This window comes from Strix aluco, chromosome 7, assembly GCF_031877795.1.
Source record: "Strix aluco isolate bStrAlu1 chromosome 7, bStrAlu1.hap1, whole genome shotgun sequence".
NCBI classification, from domain to species: domain Eukaryota; kingdom Metazoa; phylum Chordata; class Aves; order Strigiformes; family Strigidae; genus Strix; species Strix aluco.
Genome location: NC_133937.1, coordinates 32861249 through 32889038, shown reverse-complemented (window position 1 = coordinate 32889038; position 27790 = coordinate 32861249). Strand labels below are relative to the sequence as shown.

General features: G+C 35.1%; 1 protein-coding gene across 6 annotated transcripts in view; it reads right to left on the bottom strand.

Moving 5' to 3' along the window:
• The window catches only part of ATRNL1 (attractin like 1), a 574237-nt gene that overhangs the window by 461880 nt on the left and 84567 nt on the right, over positions 1–27790 (bottom strand). For all 6 annotated transcript variants that reach the window (XM_074831353.1, XM_074831351.1, XM_074831356.1 and 3 more), the window contains exons 9-13: positions 25431–25614; positions 21398–21552; positions 7316–7400; positions 5243–5451; positions 4213–4331 (exon numbers count right to left, since the gene is read on the bottom strand). In XM_074831353.1, the coding sequence (XP_074687454.1) occupies positions 4213–4331; positions 5243–5451; positions 7316–7400; positions 21398–21552; positions 25431–25614 (752 nt within the window). The remainder of the gene's footprint in view (positions 1–4212; positions 4332–5242; positions 5452–7315; positions 7401–21397; positions 21553–25430; positions 25615–27790) is intronic.

Genomic DNA, 27790 nt, shown 5'->3' with positions numbered 1-27790 from the left:
AGAAGAGGGTTGAAAAAAAAAAAATAAATGGTAAAAAAAAACAGAGAAGGGAAAACCTTCAAAATTCTTTCACATTTTAAATATCAAAAAGAAGCCAATATATTGTCCAGTAATAACCTACATTTGCACAAAAATATTTTTCAGCCTATAAGTCTATCAGTACTTGAGCCAATCACAAATGTAAGTGGCATGGTATATATCCAAACCCAGCTCACCCTCCTCCTCCTCAAGCACATTGCTTAAAGAAGGCTGGAAGCAGGAGACTTTCCAGTACTTTGAGGGTTTCAATGCGATCACACTTTTTGAATGTGCCTACAGGTACCTGCAAAAATAAAACAGCTTTATGACCATGATGTGGACTTGATATTTTGCCATCTTTAGAAATAATTACTCTCAATACATTAACGCTCTCTGTCACTTTATCAACCAACATTTTGCTCCATTTCTGAAGAGCAAAAAAACAACTGATAAACTTTTTTACTCTAAAATTCAGGCTCTCTTTGGTCTTCCTCGGTAAAGGAAACTTTGCCTTTTGTTGCAACTGGTCAGCCCTCTTCAGTCATTTACTATTTTATTTGTCACAAGGTACAAAAAGGTTTTGCTTTCATAGGATGGCTCCTCCCAGAGGAACAGGCCAATTCTTTGATTACTCTTCCACGGTAATACTTCAAGAAAAATGACACCTTGTAAAGGTGTGGCAATTAAATTAAATCTCTCCCCTAAAACCTTTTAATTTTTTGGTAAAAACTGGAAGGTAAAATTGTAAATTTAACAGCTTTTCCTGGGAATATTTCCATCACTAAATATAAATATAGTCAATTTTCTGAACAACACAATCAGCAAGTGAATATCATTCTCACAGGACATGAGATAAAGATTTTTATGTGCAGATGTACAAAGTGAATACAGTTTCATAAACATATTAAGCAGATCTGGTGGTTTTCCTCTATCAAGAAACAGGCAACATGCATGAGAAGCAGTAGGACCAGGAGGACGCTTAGGATATTATAGAGAACTAATGAAAGTGTCAAAGTGCAAGATCAGTGTAATAGACTTAAGGGCAGTGAACTGCTAGTAAAAGTCAATATACTCCACAAAAGTCAGAAAAATACCACAAACAGGATGCAGAACTTTTTCTGAAAAAGCAAAAGGAAGGAAGGTGCGAGACAGAGCAGCTAAGGAAAAAAGGCAGATATGAACATGACAAAAAGCTGTTTCTCACAATTTTAGAAGGAAGAGCAATATGTAGTGCTTAGAGGGACACATATGCAACACTGTTAGGTTTCACAAGTCAATCAAAATATGCATGTTTAAATTTCCATCTTTGATGCAGACATCCAATGTGTGGGAAAAAAAGAATAGGTACAATGACATCATTTCCTTCTTTGCGACAAAGTCTTAAACAACATTCTGTGTTTCAAAACTGAAAACAGCCCTGGACTAGATGCAAGAGGCTTATGAAAGAGCTTGAAAGAAGAAGTTGTACAGATACTAGTATGCCACATTTCATGAAGTCTGTACTTGGCATAGGACAGTATTAATGACAGTATTATAGTTGCTTTTGCTGCTATGGCAAACAAGTACCTGTTTTTGCACATTTTTGAAAAGGTAGAGTAGGTGATCTTACTATTTTTAGCATCCATAAATCTCAAAGATAAAAATGATTTTTTTTTTATTTTATAGATAAGCATTACATTTTATTATGTAATAACCTCAGTGTATTATGTAAAACCACTGTAAGCAGTCTGGGGAATTTCAATGGTGTAACTTCTCAAGGCAACCTTCAAAATCCTTATAACAGTCAAAATCTCCAAATATATTTAATGGTAGAAAACAGACAATGAGGCACTACTGCTAGCATGCTGTTCAATCTACTCACAAGCCAAATTTCATTACCATCTTGAACCACTCCACATATTTTAAGCAAACTGTTTCCTAGTTGGGCAATACAGCAGAAGCATTTGCCCCTCAACGTCTGCATCAGGTATGATGGGGTCAACTTAAATCATAGTATGCAGAAGTATCCCACTTATGTGAGTGTTTATGTGAGAAGAATCAGCTTGCTAGTGCTGAAAGGAGCCAGACCCCCAGAATGACCTGGCATTACAAGCCTCTACTTGCAATTACATCAGATATGAGTATGATATATATCTTGATGATCCATGAGTCTGCACAGTAGAGGAATAGTGTCCTGTTAATGTGCTGACCCATATCAGATGGTGAGCATACACAGGTATATGTGTATCATCAACACATTAGTACTACTTATGAAGTCCATCTGTCCAAACAGAGTTATTTCAGGGAAATTTCCATATTTTACAACCCTTCCAATCAGCAGAACAGTCACTGCTTTGCAAATATCCAGGACCATGAGGCCGATGCCAAACTGATTGCCAACATATCTGTAGTATGCTGGCCAGTTTCCATGAAACAAAAGCAACAGATTCTAAAACATTATTGTCTGTCTCATCTGGATGTTCTATGATTTAAGTCATAAATCAAGGCCTTTGTACAGCTGCAGAAATGGGGCTTTCTCCTTGGGATGTTTTTGAGTCTACGGCTTGTTATCCCACATTACCATCACAGTACTATCACAACATTTTCATTTTGTGGGCCTAGTCCAGAAGTAGCAGTCTATGAAAATGGATAATCAGCCTGATCCGTTCCATTTCCCCACATGGTGCCATTCTGTTAACGCTATTTTGGTGGGTTTATGTCAATAGCTACAAAATTCTGCCTCCATCATCTCCCAGCCAATACACTATTTTGCAATAGCCACCTTCAACTTAGGATAGTAACTCTTTTCAGAAATAATTTCGATGAATATTCACTGTCCCATTCTTTAGTAACTCCACTAGCAGCCTTTGCAATCCACTTCAAACCCTGAATAAAAGACAGGAAATGATACAGAGAAGACTGGTGCATCAGTTGCTAATTAAGCTGACAATCTTGGTTATGAAAGGTTGTCACAGAAGGATACTGAACTGAGAAGCTTGTGCTAAAATACCCAGTGCTCCACATTTATTAGGGATGAAGATGCTCCTTAGCAACTGTTCCTTGCTTAAGAGTTGGAAACCACAGTTAGAAAATTGGCACCTAATATAGTACAATGTGTTAGGAAAAGAAGAGCCCTTGAAGATCACAAAGGAAACTAACCATTAGTGCCTGGAATGTGAAATCCCTCTGACAGACTTATAACATGGCTGCTGATGAATTGGTGTCTGCATTGCTTTTATTAATAGTGACTAGCTACAAATGCCAGTGATTAGAGCTGGCTGTGCTCACTCTGAATGGGTAAGATTTGAGTCAGAGTCAATCCATCTCACACCTTAATTTGTCTGTCTAGAGAAGAAGACTGATTTGCATCAGGTTCAAACCAGAGAGCAAGTTACTTTTACTAATGGAAATGTATAAAGAAAGGATTTTGAACTCAAGTACAGCCAGGTGTCTGGAGCTAGCTGAAAAATGTAAGGAGGTAAAATTTATAAAGCTACAACACTATTATGTCAAAAATCAAATGAACAGGAAAGAGATGCAGCAGCTGGTGGACAACAACATAAAGTATAAAACATGGCACTAAGCAATATTAAAAATAGAAAAATATAAACTTTTATGAATCCACATGTTCTTATTGCTTGTATTTACAACAATCAGAACAATCTTACCAAATCATCACAAGCCAGTTAATCTCATGGTGACAGAGGCTCATATTCCTTTAATGAGATGATAAGTAACTCCATGACTTAAAGGAAAAACATTTATATGATGATCAACAATCAAAATATCAAGACCAACAAGACTGACCTGGTCCTGTTTGAAAGGGAATAAAATGAACAGTCACCCTTCACAGGATTCCACGGTTTCTGCCTGCATACTGTACACTGCATATGCACAAAACCCAAGTTGATAATGACTCTGGAACATTCCAGATGTCATTAATTAGGAGACAATGGTATTTGTCCTGGGAGATATACAGCAGGCTAACACAATCCTAAGGAATACATTAATTTTTTTTCCCTGGAATCTTTGCTGCAGACCAAATCTGCCCTCTGCAACACTTTTACTGCAAAAGTCAGGCAAACATGTTTATGTTTGTGTTCAAAACAAGCTACTATTAGTAGGGTGTCCCTTTCATTTGCTGCAACAGGCCTCTGGTTTAGCTAGAAAAGAAACAGTATTAATAAATATGCTCATAGATTTGAAAAGACTCACCATGCTACAGTTACTATTTGCTGAAATGCACTTCTTGTCATCACACCACTGGCACCCATTTGTATTGGCAGTACAGCTCGCACAGTCTGCGTATCGGTAACATCTGTCATCTGCAGCAGCTGTAATACAAATGAAAGTCAAAAAGAAACACCCTACAGAAGGAGAGTAATACCACATTTTAAACACTTGCTTAGAGCATTTTCTGTTACATCCTTCATTTGAACTCCAGCCATTCATAAAGGTTTAAGTTACTGTAGGAAATTAATTCTATTCAGTTAATAAGATTTACTTCTTTAAAAATTCCTTTAGTAACAACTATATTTGAAGGTTCATAAGTCTCATATCAACTAAAGGAATATTCACTGATTTGCAGCATGCAAGCTCTCTTACCACAGTACATAAGAGTATCAGAAAGTTTCTTAAACTATTCATTCTTCACTCCTTTAGTTTAACACAGAAGATTCTCTTCAGATGCAGGTTTCTTGCTATGCAAGAAGGCAGTGGTAAAAGTAGTAAATAAATAAAAAAAAAATCTAAGATGGATGTTAGAAACACACAAACATATGAAGGCTTATATATATGTATGTACGTGTGTGTGTGTATCCTGAAACAAGAGAAAGGTGGAGAAAGAGGTTTTCCTCTTCAGTTACAATATTTCAAAGCCCACCCTTTTATAAATGCTTCAAACACACTGAGCCAAATCCAATCTAAAGTCATTTTATGCTTTAGCTCCCAATGAAGTAAATTCTTCTCTTTGAATCCTCTTAAGTTTTGTATCCCTTAACACCTTAAACTTGTGCTGTTTTGCACCTACTTCACTGTATTTAAAATTAAAAAAAAAAAAATCCAGAATTGAATGATTTTAAAAATTCATAAATCTCTTGCATTGGGTATTCTCAGAGAGGAACAGTCTTAACAGTCCAATCCCTGATTCCACTTGGTTGATTCCTGAGGGGTCATTTGGGTTTTTTCCCCCCAATCTCCTGCATCACATTGCAAATCTGACACTGTAAGACTAAAATTCACTTACCTGTTTTCTTAGGACATTTTGCTCTAAGGATATTATTAACATGTCCAGATTCCCAAGATTCACAATGTTTCTTGTTCCACAGACACCTTATCCCTGGACGAGCATTTTTACACAGCTCTTCATCTCTGAATGCTTCACAGTTTGGAGGCTTGTACACAAGGATGTCATTCAAAAGAACACTCGAAAAACCCCCAAATATATACATAGACCTATTAGGAAAAAGCAAGAAAATATAACTGTTATTGTAGCTATAGATAACATTTTCTTGATTTCTTATCTCTCTTGATATACAGTAAAAATATAATACATAATACTATAAAAAGCATTCTTCACCTCTCTCTAATAAAAACTCTGACAGTGATTTTATTATAAAGATTGATAAGTTTTTCAATTTATTTCTCCATGGAAGTTTAGACTAACAAAAAAATTGCTCAAAGTGCACTGTGCTGTATGTATTAGTGAGTGACATATACCAAATGTCTGGAGAGAAGAAGGAGCAGCTATGGAGGAAACTACTCATTTTTGGAGTTAGATAATGAGAACAGAGTGTGAAATAATGGGCTGCAGGAAATGAGAACATTTTTCTTCAAGAAGATTTCAAAGACAGACAGTAATAATTGGCAGATGGATATTTCTTTACAGTAACATTTCCGGTGCAATAGCTGCTGACATCAGAACCAGAAGACTAGACTTGAGATCTTACTTTTCTCATTTAAAAATAAGAACAGCCTCAGATAAAAGACAATAATAAAGAACTTGTATACAAATGTTACATCGTATACTCTTAAAACAGAATTAATCATACAGTTACCAACAGCAAAAATCTTTGGAGAGTATCTTGTATTACACTTTCTTTGTACATAAAACCCTACTAAAAATACCATTAAGTTCAGGGGAAAAAAAAAAAAGGCATTTTCACCTTGAATCTAATGTACTGAAAATGATCAAAGTATCAGACATAGCTTAGGTGTCTTAAAACAACACAAATCAGAATGAAAGACTACCAGTTGCTGAATTCATTACTTCCAAGCCATTTTCTCTTAATGAATCTGTTCATTAATTTTCAAGTGGTCTCTGTACAATTACAACTTACTGCTTTTTTTTGTTAAAATCACGTAATACTGCAAATAAGAGTTTGACTATCAACTTCATTATTTCTGACCTATACAATATTCATATGTAGAGGATTTGTAAGTTGCTCACATATACTTAAATACTGAGTTTATTAGCATGATGAATAGCATAGAAGAGGAACAATCAGTAGTACAATATCTATAGTACTGCAACTGTCACATCATTAGGCCATTTGGCAACCAGCAATAGTTAACAAGCAGACAGTTGAAATTTCTTTAAACCTGACTACAGTTTTCTACAACTTTTCCACCAAAAAAAAAAAAGTGATATGTTTGTCCTATGGTTCCATCATTGGGGGCTGGGGTGGAGGAAGCAGAGAGTTCAGCCATCAACTCCAGAAAACGCCAGATCCACTCCATCTCCTGTTTCTAGATGATGAAGCTTTTCTGAGCTCCTCTACTCAACAAATGACATGAAAATATGCTACATTTTCTAGAGGACAAGCAATATACTTAATATAGTCTAGATGCTGGCAGGCTTTTTTTCCTGCAAGTCATTAATGATGATAACTGTATCAGTATCATCAAAATCTTGCTTTTTCCAAGCAAATTTTAGTTACATGTTTTTGATTTTATGATTGTAGAAGAACAAGGAATTATAGCATGCTGCAAAGAGAAAAAGATTTCTCCTGTCACATCTAAGCGAGGATTGTAGTTGGTACTGAATTTCAAAAATCACTGTAGTTCACAATACTGAGGAAACACCTCAGTGCACTAGAAGGTTCATATAAAATGCCATTGAACAGATTCCACAGCATGTCGGATTGACAGTTAGCTGTACTGTTTACCTAAGACAAGTAAAGTCCCTAATGAGCACTACTTTTCATGTTAATAAATTACATCAGATTATGCCATTGACCATACTTCATATAGGGAGAATTTCTGCCAGTTTTTTTGTTCAGAAAAACAGCCAGGAAAATTTAAAAGATACTTCATTTACCCATTACTGACAACAGCAGTGTGACCAAATCTGTTGACATCTCGATGCAGATTAGGTTTTGGTAAAATCTTCCATTCATCACAAGCTGAAAGACAAAACAAAAGCAAACAAAAACATATGTAATTCAAAAAGTTTTCAGCAAAATCTATGCAAAATGGGTTTTATCAGACACTCTTGCATTTTACGTATCAATTAACTTTATTTTCTATTTCCCCTCCTTTCCCAGACGGATCAGTGCCGGTAACCCTCACAGACTCTGTTGTAAAAACAGACCATCTATACCTCATGACCTTCAAATGTTCTTAACATGCTTTCATCACCTATTGATCTCATGGACTCTGAAACAAAATCTGACTTATTTAAAACCATTAATATCAGTTTCTAGGGTTTTATTTTAAATTGTTCTGCAAAATCAGCAGGATTTGACAGACTTTTTTCTGTTCTCACTAGGTGAAAGCTAAACTGTTTTTTCCTGCTGCTAATCTGCTTTATTCTGCTGTTTAAATATTTTCTTCAGCCTTCATAGAGTCCTTCTAGAGTCTTTATTTGCAGTGATATGCATTTATCAATGTATATCACAAAATCAGTGATATACACACTATCAATCTTTAAACACACTTCATTAATGTTATTTTATAATTTTTGGTCTTTCTTTTTGTTTCTTAAGCATGTTTTTGATTGTTAGGTAGATCCCCCTTTTAAATGCATCACTAATGAATTTTCTGAAGAAAGGATTAATATGTGTAAAGATTCTTCTATGCTTCTAGAAGTTGCAGGATTTGAGCATGCTGCAACCACTAGTTCTAAGAAGTTATATTTGCATTGCTCAAGAATAAATCAATAGGTACTACTTTTAGATGCATTCATTGAGTAGGTGCTCCAAGAACCTGTCAGCAACACTTATCTGTCATGCCGATTATCGGGGCCAAAGGATACCCTCATAAGTGTCCCTTATTACAAAGTTCTCTGCCTTCACAGCCCATTTCAACAACAACCACTCCCATCATCGTCTCACTTGAGTAATATTGCCCTAATAATAGTACACGCTCTCAAACCAGCCAAAGGATTTCAATTCATATGTATTTCATGGAACATCTATGACAGTTAACTTATTTCTTTTCATAAGTTCTTTAAGATAAACTGCCACTCCTCCAGCCATACAACCCATCTCATTATCATCTTACTTTTGGCATCTTGATTTAAGTATGCTACCAATTCCTTTCACCACGTATTTGAGATGAATGTTGTATCAATATATTCACGTCAAATTGATTATTCAAGCATATTTCTTTTAGTACTGCGGTAGTAGCGTTTACAAATATGGTTTTGGTGTGGTTTCATTTTTCTGTCCTGACTAGGATTTTAGTTCTTTAGAACAATTAGTCCTTTCTTCATTAATTCCTACTTGATCTTTAGTGACTTCAAATATTCAAATCTCACAGTAATAGAAATCGGGAGTACCTAGAGATTAAAACTTCAAGGAAATACCTTTACAACGGAGCAACGTACTTTTCTACAGAGCAAGCAAAGCATTTCTAGAAATTGTCGTCGTAACAGGATTTGAAGACAGGTAAGGTAAACTTTCAGGAAACTTTCATATCAGACAGAGGGTTACAGTTTTCTCATTTGAAAAAAAAAAATCTGCTATACTCACTAAGATAAGGATTAAATCCAAAATTGAAAAGGAGTTAAAGGGAGAGAGACCTCTCCAATTTAGTCCAAATAAAAGTGTGGCTTAATTTTTATATATATATATATATATATGTGTGTGTGTGTGTGTACACACATATATATATTTTTAGGTGCTTGATAATCATATACTCCTTTCAGATATTCTCAATGAAAAGTTACTTGCATTTTGCCTTAACATTGTTTGAAACCAGAATAACAAGATGACACTTTTTCTTTTAAACCAGTGGCAAAGCTACCAATTTAGACACTAAGAAACAAACAAAAAAAAAAAGATCTATTTGCTCAGCATACTCTCCAGAATATACAGAAGTGGATAGAATACATGCCTGTAGAAGCTACAGAGTCAAAGTTAGTACCACAAAGAAGCAGAAGTGTCCTACAGAGACCAACAGTCAGAAAAAGTCGCTGACGTGCAGCAAGACTGTGGGGAACACATCTGAAATCTGTCTCCAGGGTCTTAATGCAGTTATTACCCAGATTGATTTTTTACGTAATATTGCTGAATTCATTTACCTGTAAGATTCCAATGACAGCTACATCTAAATAAGGTATACTTACTTAATCTTAAAATTTGGAATAATTTATGCAATCACTATGAGACCACATATTTCAAGGAAGTCTGCTTAAGGTTAAAAAATAAATTAAAAAGAAAAAAAAAAAAAAACAAAACACGCCTTCTACCTCCTTCCCCAGTCTAAACCAACAAAAACGGATATTAGGAAATCCAAGAGGGTCAAACTGTCCTCCAGGCTGGTGTCATACAGAGCCTAAGTCACTCTTAACTGCTGGCTGCACTGGTCCTGTTCTCATTCCGACTGTCAGAACAGTTCATCTCTGCTAGTGCTGCTGTTCACACACTTCTAATGAAGAAAATTATTCACAGCAGCACTTTGTCCAGTTAGTAGCCTGTTAGCATACCATGCTGAAAAAGCTCAGTGCAAGGTCACACGAGGGTGGACTTGGCACATGAGAGGGGGCAGGACGTCATGGCCATGGGCAAAACTGCGTAATATGACACTAGATTGACTTGGGCTTCCACGGGATCACAGCCTGACCCCATAGAGATAGTCAGAGTGAGACTGTGGCTGTGATAGATAGGTCAATTACATCTTTTTATAAACTGCAGACAGAAACTAAAAGCACATTATTACCAGATTAACACTCCAAACACCAACAATTTCAACATCAGATGGTGAACTCAGAATGAATTTAATAGTTTGAAGAAAAGGAAAGTAGAGTAAGTTTAATTCACTCCTTATAGGACCAATGCACCCCCAAAACCTTGCCACTTTATCAACTTCTACCTTCTGTCACTATTGTTGTTAACATAATATTACAAAATTACGGTATTGTTCATATAGTTCACCTTTCACAACTGTTTTTTTTATTTTCTCTACTTTGAATAGAATAGCGAAAGTACATACATGCCAGAGATGCCGTTCCTGAAATGGTTTCAACAGAATAGATCACAGTACTAGGGCAACAATTAATTACTTATGATCACAAGTTGCAGATGAAGGTAGCAGTAATATTAAATATGAAAGTTGTGTATTTCCCATATCCAGGCATAACACTGGCATTTGATGCCTCCATGATATTTGAATTACATAAGAAATTCAGAATAAGAACAATATTATTTATCAGAAATTCATTGACCAACAATCATGAATTCAATTTCTATTTCAAGAAAATATTTCAATTTTAAAAGCTATAAAAAGCAAACATTTTAACACTACAACTGATCAGCAAAATCTTGCTGTTATACTTTAAAATCAAGTTTTTGCTGCTGTAAGTCACTGCATGTTAACAGAAACAGCATGTTTGAGTTCATATGCCTTTGATAGTAAAGGAAATGATTTAAAAAACCCACACTAAATTTTCATCTGGTCTTGGAAACTGTTGCACTTTTTTGTATTTTTACAAACATATATACAAATATATAGTGTTTCCTGTACTTAATTTATTTAATAAAAAGCAGGATTTAATGCCAAAGGAAAACCATAAAACCATAATAAAGGCCAGCTTTGAGATAAGAAACCCTTGAGGGCTGGAGATATAATAATTCCTTTCTTGCCAATGGTATTTGTCAAACTGGCAGGTCTTTTCAATAAGTATGAGAAAAAAAGGGGGAGGAAGGCATGTTACAAATAGCCTTCCCTCTTATCTCCTCCTAGCCTTCTCAATGACTACTGAACACTGAACGTAGCACTGTGCAAGAGTAATACTTTTGCTCAGCTTTAAATTCCTGATCTGAGTTTCTCTGCACAGATTAGTTAATACAAAATACAGATAGTTAACCAACTGATTTTTGGTGGGTTTTGGTAAAGAATCAAATAGAATTCATCCCTGTCCATCATCTTCAAACTTCTTTTGAACATTTCAAAGTACCCATATTTCCAGTAGAGTTCCAAGAAGAAAGCAACAAACAGCAAAGGCAGTATGAGTTTCAACATTATCACTGTTACAACCTTTTGTGCATTGTATTTGTTGTATTAAGTCTAATAAGGATGGCAAGCTCTACAGAGTGAAGAATGAAATACTTGACTCTCAAATGTCATGCACTCTTAAGGTATTATGCACATAAGTGGAAGATATCATACTGGTTGTATTTACCATTGTCTCTGCATGAATCCAGGTATAATATATAGCACATAGAAGTGTATACTGCTTTTAATAGAAACAGTTACTAAGCAGATGAAGAAGTGATAGTATTCATTCCAAACCAATTAGCAGAATTTTTAGTCACTGAAAAGTACAAGGAGAAAAAAAGGGGCTTTTTTTCCTATTAGTAAGGCTTCAACTTCAAGAACTTGTCCTACCATATAAGAAAAAGTTTCATACTCCTCCCTAGTGTAGATTAAATGGTTACCAGAGGTGGCTCAGAGTGAATTTGCCAGCCACACAAGTTACTGATGTGATAAAACATGTCACAGAAATGCACCAGATTTGAGGTGATCCAGCTGATGCTGGCAGAGAAAAACCCCAGTTAAACTTTGCATGGGGTAGTGTACCCCCACAGGCCTCGACACCCTTTACTTTGTCCAATCCCCTGTATCCTTCTCATCTACATCCTACTGGCAATATTGCATTACTTGTATCAGAGAGGATGACCAAGACATTTTCTAGAAAATTTCTCAACGTTGCAACAGTAAGGAAAATTTCACAGATCTTGAACTCAGATGGGAATCTAGGCTGTTTACAAGGGACATAGAGACACAGGGAAGGAGTCCCTGAGAATTCACTAGGGACCATTAAGGCTCCATTGCTGAGATCACTAAAAATACAACCAGTTACATCAATACAAAGGTACTATAATACACATACAGTAGGGCAATAGGAATATGCTATAGTATATATTGTACTAGTATATATATACTAGTATAATGTATTCATACATTACTAGAATGTCTCCCAGTATGATTTTATAGAAAAGTAACAACCACATTTCTAATCAACATTGTCACATCAGTAAAATAACATAGATTTGCTTTAAGATATTTAACTAAGACCAGATTTACCAAAATGTGACTGAAGGAAAAATAGGGAAAATACAGAATCCTAGTTCATTTTGTTAGTCCTGCAGGTCATTTTATGAGTGATTTTTGCTCTTCAGACATAGAGTGGAACATACCATTAAAAACCTATTTAGGGGGGGAGGGCAGTATAAAGTTTGGACTTATCATTCACATCTGATTTTGAACAATGTATTACTTAAGCGTTAGGACAAAACTGGAGCTGAAGCATGTTAACACAGCTCCATTAAATTCATGTTCGAATTAAGTTAATAAAGCGGTTTCAAGAATTATACAAGTTGAGCATCCAACTATCTCCAGTTCAAATTTTGATTTATGAAAATCTAAGAGAACCGCACATCTACAAGCTGTTTTAAAGGTGATTACTCTCTTCTTTCTTCATCTGATTTATTAAATGTTTTATGGACATCTCAATTATTTTTAACAACTAAAAAGACTATGAGAATGACCCTGAAAATCTTGACAACTTGCTCCCATATCTACAAAATTTTGTAAAGACTGTAAGAGAACATCAAGGAACTGAAACATTCCCTTTGCAGAAAACACTATAGAAACTCAGATGAAAAACTGTAAGGATTGAACAGAAGTTTCTTTATACCTCATCTTCATTTTCCTCCCCCACTGAGCAACTCCCAATACTGCACTCAAGACTAAACAGAAGCACCATGCCCACTCAGAACTGGCAGGTGGAACTCTCTTGAAGTGATAGTCTTACCATCCCCTTTAAAGAAGGGAAAGGGTTCATACTTCCAAAACACTATAAAAGAAAAAAGATTTATTTTATATAGTTTAATAGTAGCTAGAATAATGATTCAAGTTATAGGAGAAACAGGTTCATTTCCTACCCAGTGGGATTTAAACCTACAGCTTTCATCTCTGAGGAAAGTGCCCTAACTATTCACTACTCTTCACTACACTGAGTTAATGCTGTTCCACTGAATAGAAAAGAAAATTTAAAAAATAATATTGTTAGAAATAGGGAGCAAAAGTTGTTAGGTCATTCTCCAAAAAAGGGGCAACCAATGTTCCATACTTTACTTCCATGATCATATTTGTATTTTGACACTTGCAGGCCTGTTTAGTGACAACATTTTACTACATTTGGAGCTATGCTTTACAAAAAGGTATACAAAGCTACCTACTTTATGTCTACATTATCAACTTTTCTCAATTTTAAACTATCTGAATAAATTTGAAATGCCAATGTATTGATTCTGCTCAATGACACTCTGTAACATCTGCAGTGCAGCCTTACATACAATGTAGAATCCAATGTCAGATTATGCTTGTACGTTCTCTTCACATATTTCCAATAACTACTCAGTTTTACTCTGGTAAAAGAAGAAATGTTGGTTCACAAAAGTATGGACACACATTATACTCTGTCTGGTTCTCTTTTTTTGTGACTCTGGAGAACTGAACACCATAAACAACTAAAACACCATGAAAGTTAGTGTCCTGGTTTTGGCTGGGACAGAGTTAATTTTCTTCCTAGTAGCTGATACAGTGCTGTGGTCTGGATTTAGTGTGAAAATACTGTTGATAACACACTGATGCTTCAGTTGTTGCTAAGTAGGGCTTATCTTAAGTCAGGGGATTTTCAGTTTCCCATGCTCTGCCAGTGAGGAGGTACACAAGAAGCTGGGAGGGAGCATGGCCAAGACAGCTGGCCCAAATTAGCCAAAGGAATATTCCATATCATAAGACGTTATGCTCAGTATATAAACTGGGGGAAGTTGGCAGGGAGGGGCAGATCACTGCTCTGGGACTGTCCAGACATCAGTTAGTGGGTAGTGAGCAATTGCATTGTGCATCACCTGTTTTTTCTTTTTTCCCCTCTGATGTTAGTTATGTTTTTGCTATATCCTTTATTATTATTATCATTATCATCATTACTATCATTGTTATATTTTATTTTACTTATTAAACATTCCTTATCTCAACCCACAAATTTTACTTTTTTTTTCCAATTCTCCTTCCCATCCCACTGGGCAGGGAGGAGTGAGCAACTGGCTGCATGGTGCTTAGTTGCTGGCTGGGGTTAAACCATGACAGTTAGGTATGAACAAAAAACTTATTTTCCAATTCATTCCACACTGCATAAATATTTTACTTTGTTCAGATAATAAAAATCTCCTTACTCTCAGGAAAACAAAAAGGCAACTATGTCTGAAACAGCATGAACTGAATTTAAACTATAGATCTAACATCTACAGCAGAGTCTATATACATAACAGTGACTCCCTAAGCAATATTAAAAAAAACAACAACCTTGAGCTTTACTATTAAATGGAGCAATTAGTGCATTATATTATTACAGTTCTGCTCTTCTAATAGTACAGTGATACAGAGGTAATTGCTACTACAGACTGCACCAGAACTACATTTATGACTTAAGTGCTCAGGAACACATAAAACTTAATCTATCACAGCCGCTGCTTTACATTTTCTTTGTGATAGAACATTGATAATCTGTAACTCCAGAAGGAGGGAGAACTGTAAAAATAGATAGGTTTGCACTAGAAATTAATAAAAAATAAATCTTTAGAGACATTTAAGCATATTTATTTTGTTGATGACAAGGACTAGAGTTGAAATAATTTATTTTACGAGCAAACGATTTATGAATAAACAATTCATTTTATAACTAAATACTAGCAATATGTTTGATTACAAGTGAAACTAAAGTTAAACTCATGAGATAATCTTAAGAATTTTTTCCAAAGATGAGAAAGATTTTAAGAGCTGTCCTTAGAAGAAACTTAATATTTCACATGCAATATTGTCCTTCATAAGCAATTGAATTTCCTTATTATTTAATTCATAATAATAAATTGAAATCCAGACAGTAACAAGACTTACAAAAGAAACATTGTGGAGTATATCATTATCTTAAACGTATGGATTATTGCACTTCTCCCATAGGTACAGACAAAGCTGAAATACAACTACCACTAGGAGAGAGCATGGAAGCAGCTGCCACGTGCCAATGATTTCAGATTTGGGCTTTTACAGAGGTTCCCTGTCAGTCATGCTCTATACATTTCTAGGGTATCCAGGTACCTTAGCAACTGGCATACATGAAACAAAAGACAGACTGAATACTTCATACACTGAAACTACAGGAAGTGCCTTAGGCATACAGAAATATATTTACTAACATTACCATTTAGCCAGGAACTAAAATAAATATCCTTACTCTTAGAAAAAGCATTTTTTTCTTTTATTTTTAAATACCACTCAGTAGTTAGAATCTCTTAAATTCTGATTCTGTGTGTCCAATTAATCTACTTTTATCTGCAAATTCTGCTTCTGAATACTCATAAAATATAATCTAAATTACTTTCCAAAGCTCTGATTCGAATATAAATCCAAGAGTTTTAAGCACGGGTGAGCTTCTGTATCATGGTTTTACAATTAAAAGCAAACAAACAAAACAAAACAGAAAACCCCACAAAAAGTAGTCTTATTAATCCCAAACTGATACTTCAAAGATCTATCCTAGAGACAGCTTTGAAATTTTTTATGTGCAGCTGGGCTGAAAGCAAGTTCAACATGCACATGTTCAAATTTGTGTATATACATACACATAAATATGTACTTAATACATATAGGTATTTAAATACATAGCATGGTGGTTGGTTTTTTTTTTTTTTAAGTAGTACTTCAACAGGTTCCCCAGGGTCAATATTGAGCTTTCCTTTAGAAAATTAATACCCACATGGACATGGCCTTGCAAATACTCATCCACACATTTAGAGAGATAAAAGCTTTCCAGTAATGCTAGTGTCTTACAAATTGTAAATCAGATTTATACATTTATCAGCACTGTAACATTAATTATAGGGCAGCATAAGGAAGAAAGACACATAATGTTTTTTTTAAAACCTTCATATCAGATATAACAATTGAGGATAAAAGTGAAAAAACAGTTTTAATGCTGCACCCTCTTTTCTTCCCAAGTCTACATGAGAGAACAGAGCAGGGTAGGATTCTTGCTCCAAATCTGTTTACCAGGCATAATCTTGTTCCAAAAAGCTGATTGTTGGTACAGCCCAGAAGATGGAGTGTGGCTGAACACTCACAGTGTAACTTCTGGTATGTTTTGGGACAATACCACAGAGTTGCATTTTCTGTGGGAGGGTTTTTCATGATTGCTTCAATATCAGAAGGCCTATAGCAGCAAGAAGAATCCATAATAGACTTACCTCATTTCAGCCAAGAGCTGATTCAAGTATACTATTTTTGTTCAAAGTCATGTAAATATATGTAGAAAACATCCTCAAATTTCCTAACTTGCTCCAAATAATCCTTAGTCATGGCAAAGAATGAGATGCCTTCATGAAGTGGTTTCATTTTATTCATAAATGTTTAAAAAATTAAGAACTTCTTTGCACAGAATGTTATTTAATTCACTACTCTTATCCTTCCACAGAATTCAGCCCAGTTATTGAGATGTGTACTCATTAGACTAACTTCTGCAAAACAATAATACTTTGTTTGGAGCAGGAGTTGGACTAGAACTTTGTACAGTAGACAGGTCACCATGGTTTCTCTCTGAAGTTATTCTTTATACAATGTATATTCTTTATACAATGTATATAAAGTATGTTATAAATGTACGTATACATGTGTATACACATGTACTTATATATATAAATGTACTTATAAATGTATATAAGTCTATTCTTTATACAATGTGTATAATTAAATCAATCAAGTATTCAGAAAAAATATCCCCAGCACACTAGTCTGGTTGAACCACTCTACCACTCTGTAGGCAGAAAACCTAGTTCAGTGGTGAACTTGAGGCCAACAGTAACCAACTCATGTGATTTTGTTCCAGAAGAAAAAAAAGCAGACTGAACTAATGTCAAACTTTGTCCCAAGAAGGAAACATAAGCAAAACATCAATACTGATGCGTGTCATGCTTCGTCTCTAGTTCTATTACACATTTATTTAAACTAATCTCTGTGGGATCTAAGAACTTTGTAGAATTTGAAGTCAGTGATGATTATTTACTTTCTTTCGACCATGTCTCAACCTCCCAAAGGTATGTGATTTTTATACGTTACAAAGTAGTGCTAAGGAATTAGGACAACTTGGAGTACAGGTCCTAATAAATAGTTTCTCAATTGCACAGCAAAGACTGAAGAACAAGATAATATCTTATTTTGAAAGATAAATCCCTATTAATTACAAGTATGCAGCCAGATTTTCAGACACACGCATCCCAGTTTGTAATAACTGTCATTATTATGTATGATGACTATACACAAACTGTCCTTTGCATATGTAACTCCCCAATTTCCAAAGAGCTGTCACAGAGCACAGATTTTCACAAGCAGTGCATATATATTCTTGCTATATACACTTACTCAAATTTCTTTTCTAAATGAGAAAGCTGCTACAAGTATCTTTCAAAATGCTATAATGGAAGACCTGAATAAACATCCTAGGTTGAACACTGACATTACATCCATAATAGGCAGGATCTCACCAGTTGAGGCCCTTCAGTTCCTTTTTACATACTAAGCAGGTAACTACAAGCACTCCAGTGAACAACAGATAAAGAAAAGCCATAACCAACATCAGTTAGAAAACTGCAGGTCAACCACAGCATCCAAGACTGAGCCCAGTGGCAGCCCTGTCCCCATTGCTAAGGTTCCTCTGTCAGCATAATGCAAACAATATCAGTATGGTTGAAAAATACCTCACCTCTATGAGGATAAACATTTGTGGATCTTTAAGCAGCTGCCAGAGCAACTTAGCAGAAAGTTTGCTAAAATATCAGAGAAGGAAAAAGCATACCAAAGGCCTGCTTTCTAAAGCTCATTTTATGTAGCAGACTTATAAACTAACTGTTATTTAAGTAAACACACTAAACAACATAAATTATGAAAACTAGGGCATCATAATAGTTTTTATAACATCTCCAGATCTCCAAGTCTTCAGCTTTAACAAATATATTCAGGTGCAGTAAGCATTTAAAATGACTGAATTGAGGTCTTGGCTCATGACATTTACATTTAACCGTCTAAAATTTATTCATGTAGATTAAGTTCAGTACCTAGAGAGCAATGATTAATTCCAGAAAAAGAAGAAAAAAAAGGAGCTCTGTCCTAGAGAAGGAGACTGGATTACCAGATTATATTAGAAAACAGCTAAACTTAACTGAGATGAATCCTCCCAAATAGTTATTTCACATTAATATGAAAAACAGTAAGCATTTTCATGGATAATAAAAAGCTGAAGCAATCTATCCATAAGACTATGTCACATATAATAAGAGATATAATCAAAAGTACTCTATAGCCCAACATGAACATAAATAGTATAGGCTCTATCTCCAGGATTCAGCTGGTTTCCAGACAGCACCCATTTTTTACAAGACAGAGCATAACACTCCATCACTTGCAAAGTATCTAGGAAACGTGATACTGATAGCATCATATATTTTTTCTTCCAAGCATTGTTCAAAAACTCATGATACAAAGTAAATAAAATTCTGAAATATACCCACTCCATAATTATTTAATTCTTAGTAAAATAAGTATTTACTGTTTTCTGAAAAAGTATGTCTATCTAATGTGTGCTGTGAAATTGTGTTTTTAATTTGGTGAAAAGGATAATACAGAAGATTAAGTCTGAATCAAATCAATCTTCATAGATTTAAATTTTTTTTAAAGAGTAATTACTACAGCAATTTCTTTTATACTTCATCAGTTTGATAACACATGGAGAATGTGACTTGCAAGAAAATACGAATACCATATTAAATATTGTGATCAACTAGAAAAAACAAAACATTGTTTCACATTAAAAAAAAAGAAAAAAGAGCATACAACATTTTCATTAAGTAGGATAAAAAACCCATGCTGCATGAAAGACAGAAAGTTACACTTATTCAGATCCTGGGACTCATACTATTGATTCCCAAGTGCACATTCTACAAATAAATGTAGACCAATAAGAAATATTACCCTCTAAAATGAAGAGGGAGCTCTGTTTCATTAAAAATTAAAACCAGATGTAAACTGAAGTGAGAACAAAATCAATAGCTCACACCATCAGATGCCTACAAGAAGCTATAGAATATGTAATACAGGGATACAGTCCAAAAATTCAACTGTTTTGAAAAGGCATTATAGGCACACTCGGTGAAACTGGTAGGAAATGACACATATATGTTCAATGTACTTAATTTACTGATTATTTTTGTATGAAAGCAAACACCTTGTGTTGATATCTATACAGAAAACCGTAAAGAGCCATCAACTAGTCCTATAAAAAGGATCATGTCTTGCCCTCTTCTACTACTGTAGTCAGCTGATAAACACTTGCCAAAAGTAGGTCCAGGCACTATCCACAGGCTATTCTCAACAATATCACGTACCACTTCCCAGACTGTTTGGACACATTTTGCAATTTTTAGCACCCAGGACAAGTGGCTGTGCTTTCCAGCCCAAGTATGACCTGTGTGTTTATATTTGCAGTCTATGTATAAAATACAGACATGAACATTAGGGAAGGGAAAAACTATTTATGGTGAGAACAGAACTGGCAATAAACAAGACAGGAAACAGATTATGGACTCATTAAATTCCCTTAGATTTACAGCCTCCACAATTTTATAGGAAGGCTTTTCCATAACTGCCCAGCTCTAATGGTTGGAACCATTCTACAGACTGAAAGCTTACACCCATCTAGTCTTGCCTTGAGACTCTTTTACCTTAAAGAGTTTCCCTCCGAAGTGTGTTCTTATATATTTATATACAACAATCTTTTCTTCTCTCAGCCACTCTCTTGTGAAATTAAATATACAACATCCTTTTACGATCTCCTAAAGGCTCTTCCAGGCTTCAGTCATCCTTAATATCACTGGCCATGCAGAGCCTTATTTGAGTTCGTCTTTCTTAAATGTGTGTTCTTCTCATCAGAACTGCTTAGGCCACTTCCACAGCCACATATCACTCCTGACTTGGACACACAAGAGGCAGGAGGGGGCAGGGCAACTTGTGAGAGCAAAACATCAAGCAAAATCCACGTGTCTCAGCAATCAGCCCCAATCTGTGCCTATTCAACTACAACGAGCTACGTACCACAGTCAGTCTCCCAAGAGACTGTTTCTCTAGACTCTGCTTCTTGCAGTGTGGACTTCCTGTGTTTCCAGACTGCTCTTCTGCTTGTGGCCACTGAATCATTCTTAGTTTCCTGAGCATCACCACTTGACTAACCCTGCCTCGCCTTTCCGACTGCTGCCTACTCTGGCTTCTCCACTTCCCGATTTTCAATTCAGACCCACTCTGGTGCCTTGATATAAGCACTGAGTAATGCATTTTTCCAAACTCTGCCATTTCCAAACCTTTTTAGGAACCTCTCAAGTGTTACTTGGGGAAATGTTTTGGTTCCAGTTTAGGGGGATTTTTTTCGTTTGTTTTTGTTTTTTAAATTTCAGCATTATATTTTATTAGTACTATGTAGATATTTAGTAAGAAAAAAATCAACACTTGGAGGTAATAACTAATAACTAGCGTCTCTGTGAAACACACTTTCAACACACCAAAATGCATCAACTCTTACAATTCATTTAGCAACATATCCGCTATTCGTATTATAAGACACTAATAGGCATATTTTTTTAAATTGATCATTTTAGCTACTATGCTTTGTCCCACAAACTAAAACGTTACGAATATTATGGAACAAAAGCCTGGTTTTAATTTTACAATATAATTTATAAATAACTTGAAGGTGTTTCGGATAAAGACTTTAAAGAGTATCATTAGCTAGACTTGAGAAAGCAACACTGTGGTATTTAGAACTCAAATGAGAAAATTGCAATATAATACATACCTATATCATATGCAAGAAAGTCAGCAGAAAAACACTTTGCACCATTACTCAGGGAAGTATCATTATGAGTGTTTCCACCAAAAATGAGCATAGCTCCATTTATTAAGACAGCTGAATGAAGGTACCTTGCAAAACCACTCTCTTTCAAAATGGTCCTGCAAAATATAACAAATTAATACATACTAACATGTGAGACTGTATACACACATCAGGAAAATTTATAGATGAAAACAATATAAAGTACAAGGAAACCACTAAAGCTATTAGTAAATATGATAAAATGTATTCAGATTGTTTTTAAGATTATGGATTTTCTCATGTTACAACAATTTAGCATTCATTTAAAATGTCTTTTTTTTAAATTAAGTTTTTTCACTCAGGTATCTGAAATAAATTGTATCATGTTTACATTCTTCACAAGTAATTAATGATATGGTAAATTTTACCCTAAACTGAATGAAAATCTAGTCATATTATTAATTCCTATTCTTATATATCCTTAGCTGTGTTGGTTTTTTGCTCAAGAAATGCAATAAAGATTTTTTTAGAAGGCTAAAGGAATCTTTAGACCATCCTAAGTATTGGGAAAGGAGAAACATATTTTTTTTTATTATTAATTGAACACTCAGACCTGGAAAAGAAATGGTAGCAGTCATTCTAGGTATGATGAAAAACACTTGCACTGCTTCATAAATATATTCAGGCTGGCAAACTCAAACATACAGAATTTCAGTACCAAAAAAAAATAGTCCACGCAGATCGAGTCTTTGATCTCTCTTCATTCATTTTAGCCTGTGACTGTGCTTTGTGCCAGAGCAATAAAATGGGCCCAACAGTAGCCAAGAGCTATCAATACTACAGTTTTAAAGGGGCAGGTGTGGGGCTAGAAAGAACAGAATACAAACTTGATTCAATCACAGCAAATAAATCTTACCAAGGGAGAGAGTAAGCATTTGCATGTTTTGCCAGTTTTAATTAGTTAAGTAGACCAGCTGTAGACACATTTGTGAAGAGCTGATCAGATCACCAGTACAGAGTATTATTGATGTTCCCCTAATAACCTCTTACTTGACTCAGTAACCTAACAGTTTTCAAGTTTAGACTCTCACTTTCACTTGTGTTACTACATGCTGCTTACACCTACAATTAAACTGTTTTGTCAGTTGTTTCCTGTAACAACCATACTGACTTGACAATCTTTCCTTCTGATTGAATAATACTGACTCTCTTGAATCACACTGGTAACATTTGTTCAATATTTTTACATCATCATAAGGTTTTTTGAGTGATAAGAGATCATATGTTTAAACAAGCTGAGAGGAAGGCATTAAACACAAGTTCTCATATTCTCATATTCTCATTTAAATAAATTCCCCCCTAGCCATAGAAAGTAACATCAAAGGAAATACCAAAGCCTAAATGAAAGTAAATGAGGGGTTTTTTTATTGCTTAAAAATACAATAATTCATTCAAGCCACCAGCACACCCACCAGTGTGCTTCTGGTTTTAACCCTTTTTTTTTGTTCTGTTAAGTAACTTCCACTTTTGTTGTGTATTTCTGATAAACATACTTTGAAAATAATGCACCACATAACTGTGTTTTTCTAACCAGTTTGATACAGATTACTTATGGTATCCCCAGAAAAACATGATATTTGGGTTCAACTCATCAATTAGCAACATATAAAATTAGGAATGACAAGGAAATAGACCAAGACATTATTTTTAACAGTTATTTTCAACTAGCAATGGAGGAATACTGTTGCTATGAGTTGAAAGAATGATAACGTACTAAGAATGTGTTGTTCTTTTCCATTCAGACTACAGATTTCTTTCTGTCTTTTGCTTTACCAGTTTTCTACAGCTCCTACCTCCTAATTTAGATTAATTGCTATACACTAGGCTCTGTCTTGATTATCCTGCCTGGCAGCTGTCTACAAATAGTTGTCTTGATCACTAAAGGCCTAAAAAGCCATACACTGTTCCGGGGAAAACGAAGGACTCTCTCCTCTCCTCTCCACAGTGGCTATAACAAGCAATCCTCACAGTTTTTCTTTGAGCTACTTACTTTTCTACTTGTCACCAACTACCTTGCCCTTGCTCTGGTCCCCGTGTTGTACAGGGGGTTTCTTTCCCCCCTAATTTTTGCATATTGCATTCTGAGTTTCATTCCTCCTGTTAACAGTAACTTTTCCCCAAGATTCGGCAGGAGCGTAATACAGACCAAGTTTGTTAATTTGGCCATGATTTCACTATTCATTAGCATCACCGATGAGAGCAATCTTCAGCATTCTCCAATACATATCAACCCCATGAAAATTATGTGAGTCTCAAGTACACTTTACACTGAACTCATTATTTATGCACATATACGTGTATCTGCAAACATTAGGCCATGTTAACTATACCAATGCCAAGTGTTGCACACAGCAGCATGTTATACCAGTAATAGAAATACCCAGGAGCCAGCAGGTGCTTCCACTCTTTCAGGCCATTATCTAAGCCCAGCACCACATTGTCCCCCAACTGCCAACTGCAGCAGCATGCAAGTAATGCAAAGCAATGTAGGTATTACAAATGCTGTAATTCTCCATCATGTATGAGAAATAACGTTCACACTAGGAATTAAAATATCGCCCCCTCACGTTCCAAGAAACATAAAGCTGATGCCTAATTGATGTGAAGAAATGAAAACCCATGTGTCACTGAATAAAAAAGTAATCAGCTTTGTATATCAGGACTTAGTGAAGCAATGAACCTCATCCAGATCAGACAGAGAAACAGAGAGTGAGTGTAAGAGAAACAGACAGTGAGGACAAGCAAATGTGAGTTTGAAAAAAGCCACAGGAATGAGAAAGCTGTCATGGTTTCACCTCTTCCTCATGCCTCACCTAGCCAGTGGCACTTTCAGGCTCAGCTGCCTCACTGAATTTTTTGAATATTGATTATGTCACAGATACAGTAAACAAAGATTTTATTACTATGTAATGTCATTACCCCATCCTCTCAGCCAGTTTTCAGTCTCATATGACAATTGACTTTCAGTATAACACTCTTTAAATGAATGAGTTAAGTTCTCTACAAGTTGCAGAGAATGCCACATTAGTATAGAGCAGATAGAAGCATTCATTATTAGTTTTTATATGAATAAAGAATAGAAATATTCCAATAATTATTATCATATTGTTGAACAGACCAAAGGATACAATATCACTTTGTTCCAAGAACAGAGTGTTAAAATTCTAGAAATTTAAAAATCATTAAAAAGGACAAAAAATTCTTGTAATAATGTTTCTAAGTGTCATGAGTTAGTGACATTCAAAATCAAAAGCCTCAGTGAAATCAAACATCTGAGATCAAGTCTTGGGTACTTAAAGCTGTTAGTGCTCAACACAAATATTAAATTGTAAGAATAAAACGTTCTAAGAAATAGTTCTTGATCTCAAATCACCTGTAAAGTAAGAAAAAAAATTAAGGTCACTTTCTATACATAACATAAGTGGCATTCATAACTTACAATAAACTTGAGGGACAAGGAACTGTCAAAAATATAAATACCAAGAACATTAATAACTAAGGATCCTTATACAATACCAGGAGTTTTCTCTCTTATTTCTTATAGTTTTGTGAAAAATAACCTTCCACAATTCTTAGATTTCTCTACTTATTTACATAACAGGTACTTGAATGTGCATCAGCAGTATATTCATAACATGTGGAAACAGTACACATATACTATTTCTGCACAGTGGTTATGTCCGGATAAGAGAACCCTTTCTTAATTTGTAGAATATGTGCAAAGCTTCCTCCTTGACGTTCCTTCGGTGTGTAGCTCCATTAATCCACTGCCTAAAGTCTAATCCCTCACCACAATCTTCCACTTTGTTTCAGAGAGCATACTGTTCGGCAACATGCAAAGGATATGGAGGTACCTATATGACTTTACCATAACCTTACTCTATCTCACTCTATGCTTATGGGGTTTTTTTCAGTAACAAATAACTTAGTTTCCTACATTATAAATTCCACTTACCATGTCCGAGTATTAACTTCATATCTGTAAAGATCATCCACCAAACCATATTTATTGCCAGGTAACGCTTTGTATCCACCATGGACATAAATAGATTTTGTGAGTTCATCATAGACACTAGTATGGCCATATCCACCTTGCACAATCGCTCCTTTTGTTTCTGGTACAAGCCAAGAATTAGACCCTGGAACAGATGTACAAAAACCATAAATTTAAGGCTTTCTATTGCTAACATGCAATACTAGGAGTTTAAAGTATATAAAATAATTTTCACTATAATTCTAAATACAGCAACAACTAGGGACTTGTTTTAAGAAGTAATTTTATACCAATGTATCAAAATATCTGCAACTGAATAATGTTATTAGAGTATCATCTGCTATTCTTGATTGAATCTCAAATACATCGTTGTTGTAGGTACCAGGCAGTAGCTCATACTCTCCCATGTGTGAGTTCAGGACACAGACAAAACAAAAAAGAAAAAGCCCAAATCTTTTGGAAAATATGAAATTAAGAGTTACGATGAATTCTCTCTCAAACTTAATTTTGTCCCACCAGAGATGGCTGATGAGAATTCAGTGCTCCAGCTACTTCAGCTGCATTAGGAACACCTGTACTCCATCATGGGGAAGCTGTCTGGAGAAGCGTAGCAGAAACTGAACTGCTGAGAGTTGTGAGAAGCACATAATGTAAGGTAGCTCAAAGTACACATGGATACAGACAGGCGCTTTGCTAGTAAACTGTAAAATTATTGAGATAAAAATCAGTTTCCAACTACTCTTTTAGTTATTTAACTGCAAATATACCTACTCAGTTGCTGAAAACTCACAAAAGGATAATTTGATAGCAGCTCATTAAACTGGCACTTAAATCCACATTTTACATCACATCATTAATAACTGCAAAGAGACACCAAATAAAACCATTCACAATAGCTGTTATGACTGAAGAATAAAACACAACTGGAAAATAATTTACCATAGCAATAAAAAAGATAGAGAGGTTAAGTGACTTCTTGTTGCCTGTGGCCCTGAAATTTTCATTTCCCTCCCCCCCTCTATCTTCCCAGCTGATGACATAAGTCACAAAAAGAGCAAGCCAGGAGGTATCTCCTGTAGAAGCTAGCCTATTTAAAAGAGCCGATGATGATTAGGCAGCCAGTTCTACAGATGTGAAATGGAAGAAATAATTCACTTACAGCCTCTTGAAGATTATGTCAGAAGAATAGAAAGTGTGGACAAGGACTTCCAAAATGGAGCATTCTCCTAATTCTTAGCCTAAATTGGATGCCATTATAAAGTTATTTATCCAAGGCTAGCACACAACACCATATACCTTGGTTCATCTTAAAGTCAGTTTAAATTCCTTTTCAATTCTTATCTGATATTACGTAGGTAGTTTAAGATTACCTCTTTTTCCTCCAGATTCTTCTGTTCAGTAAAGAGTCACGACTTTCAGTTATTACTGTTGCTATTCTACTTTCATTAAATGGTTTCCAAGCACTACATCTATAAGCAAGTTACATTTTTTTCAGTAACAAGTGCTTATAGCAAGTTATAAAGTATAGATTAAACTGGAAGACTTATGCTGATTTTTGTGTGTATGAATATTGATATTTGTGTAATACACTATTTATATCTGACATAGTATATTTACATTATTTATATGTAGTGTAATGTAACTAGTATTTTATTCCAATCTCTACGTTGGATATTATCAATCTATTAAGAACTGCGACTCTGAACAAAACCATCAAATTTTTACCAATAATACTGTATCTTACATACATATTACCTTACTAACAAATAGATTTGATACAATTTATATAAGAGGGTTGGTGAGGAGTCAAGCTGCAGATACACCTTTCTATCACCAACACCATCCTCATTTTTTCATTTAAATAGTGATCAGTCTTAAAGATTGGCATATATGCTTTTCAGGGAAAAATGACTATTCCTCCACATAAATTTACACAGTGGTGTGGATCATATGCATAATAGAATATTTTGCATTTATATCTGACTGGTTTATGTAGCATTTAGAACACTGTCATGGTAAAATTGCATATTGCATAGCTTTACACCACTTGTGCAGACATATGAATAGCCGTTCCTTCTTGTGTAATAAAAGCCACGTGCTATGGATAACTAAATAAATTTGAGAAAAGAGGTCCAGTAACATCTTTCTGAAATAGAAGTCAAAAACCACATTAAAGTTTCTCCTTCTATTTCAGATTCTAATATTCAGTTGAGCTGCCTGAATTTTGAATACTGAAATGTATACATACAGTTTTGATCTCTTTCACACTTCTTCAGCATCTTGAATACTGCAACATTCAGACAAAAAATACACTTCTGTCT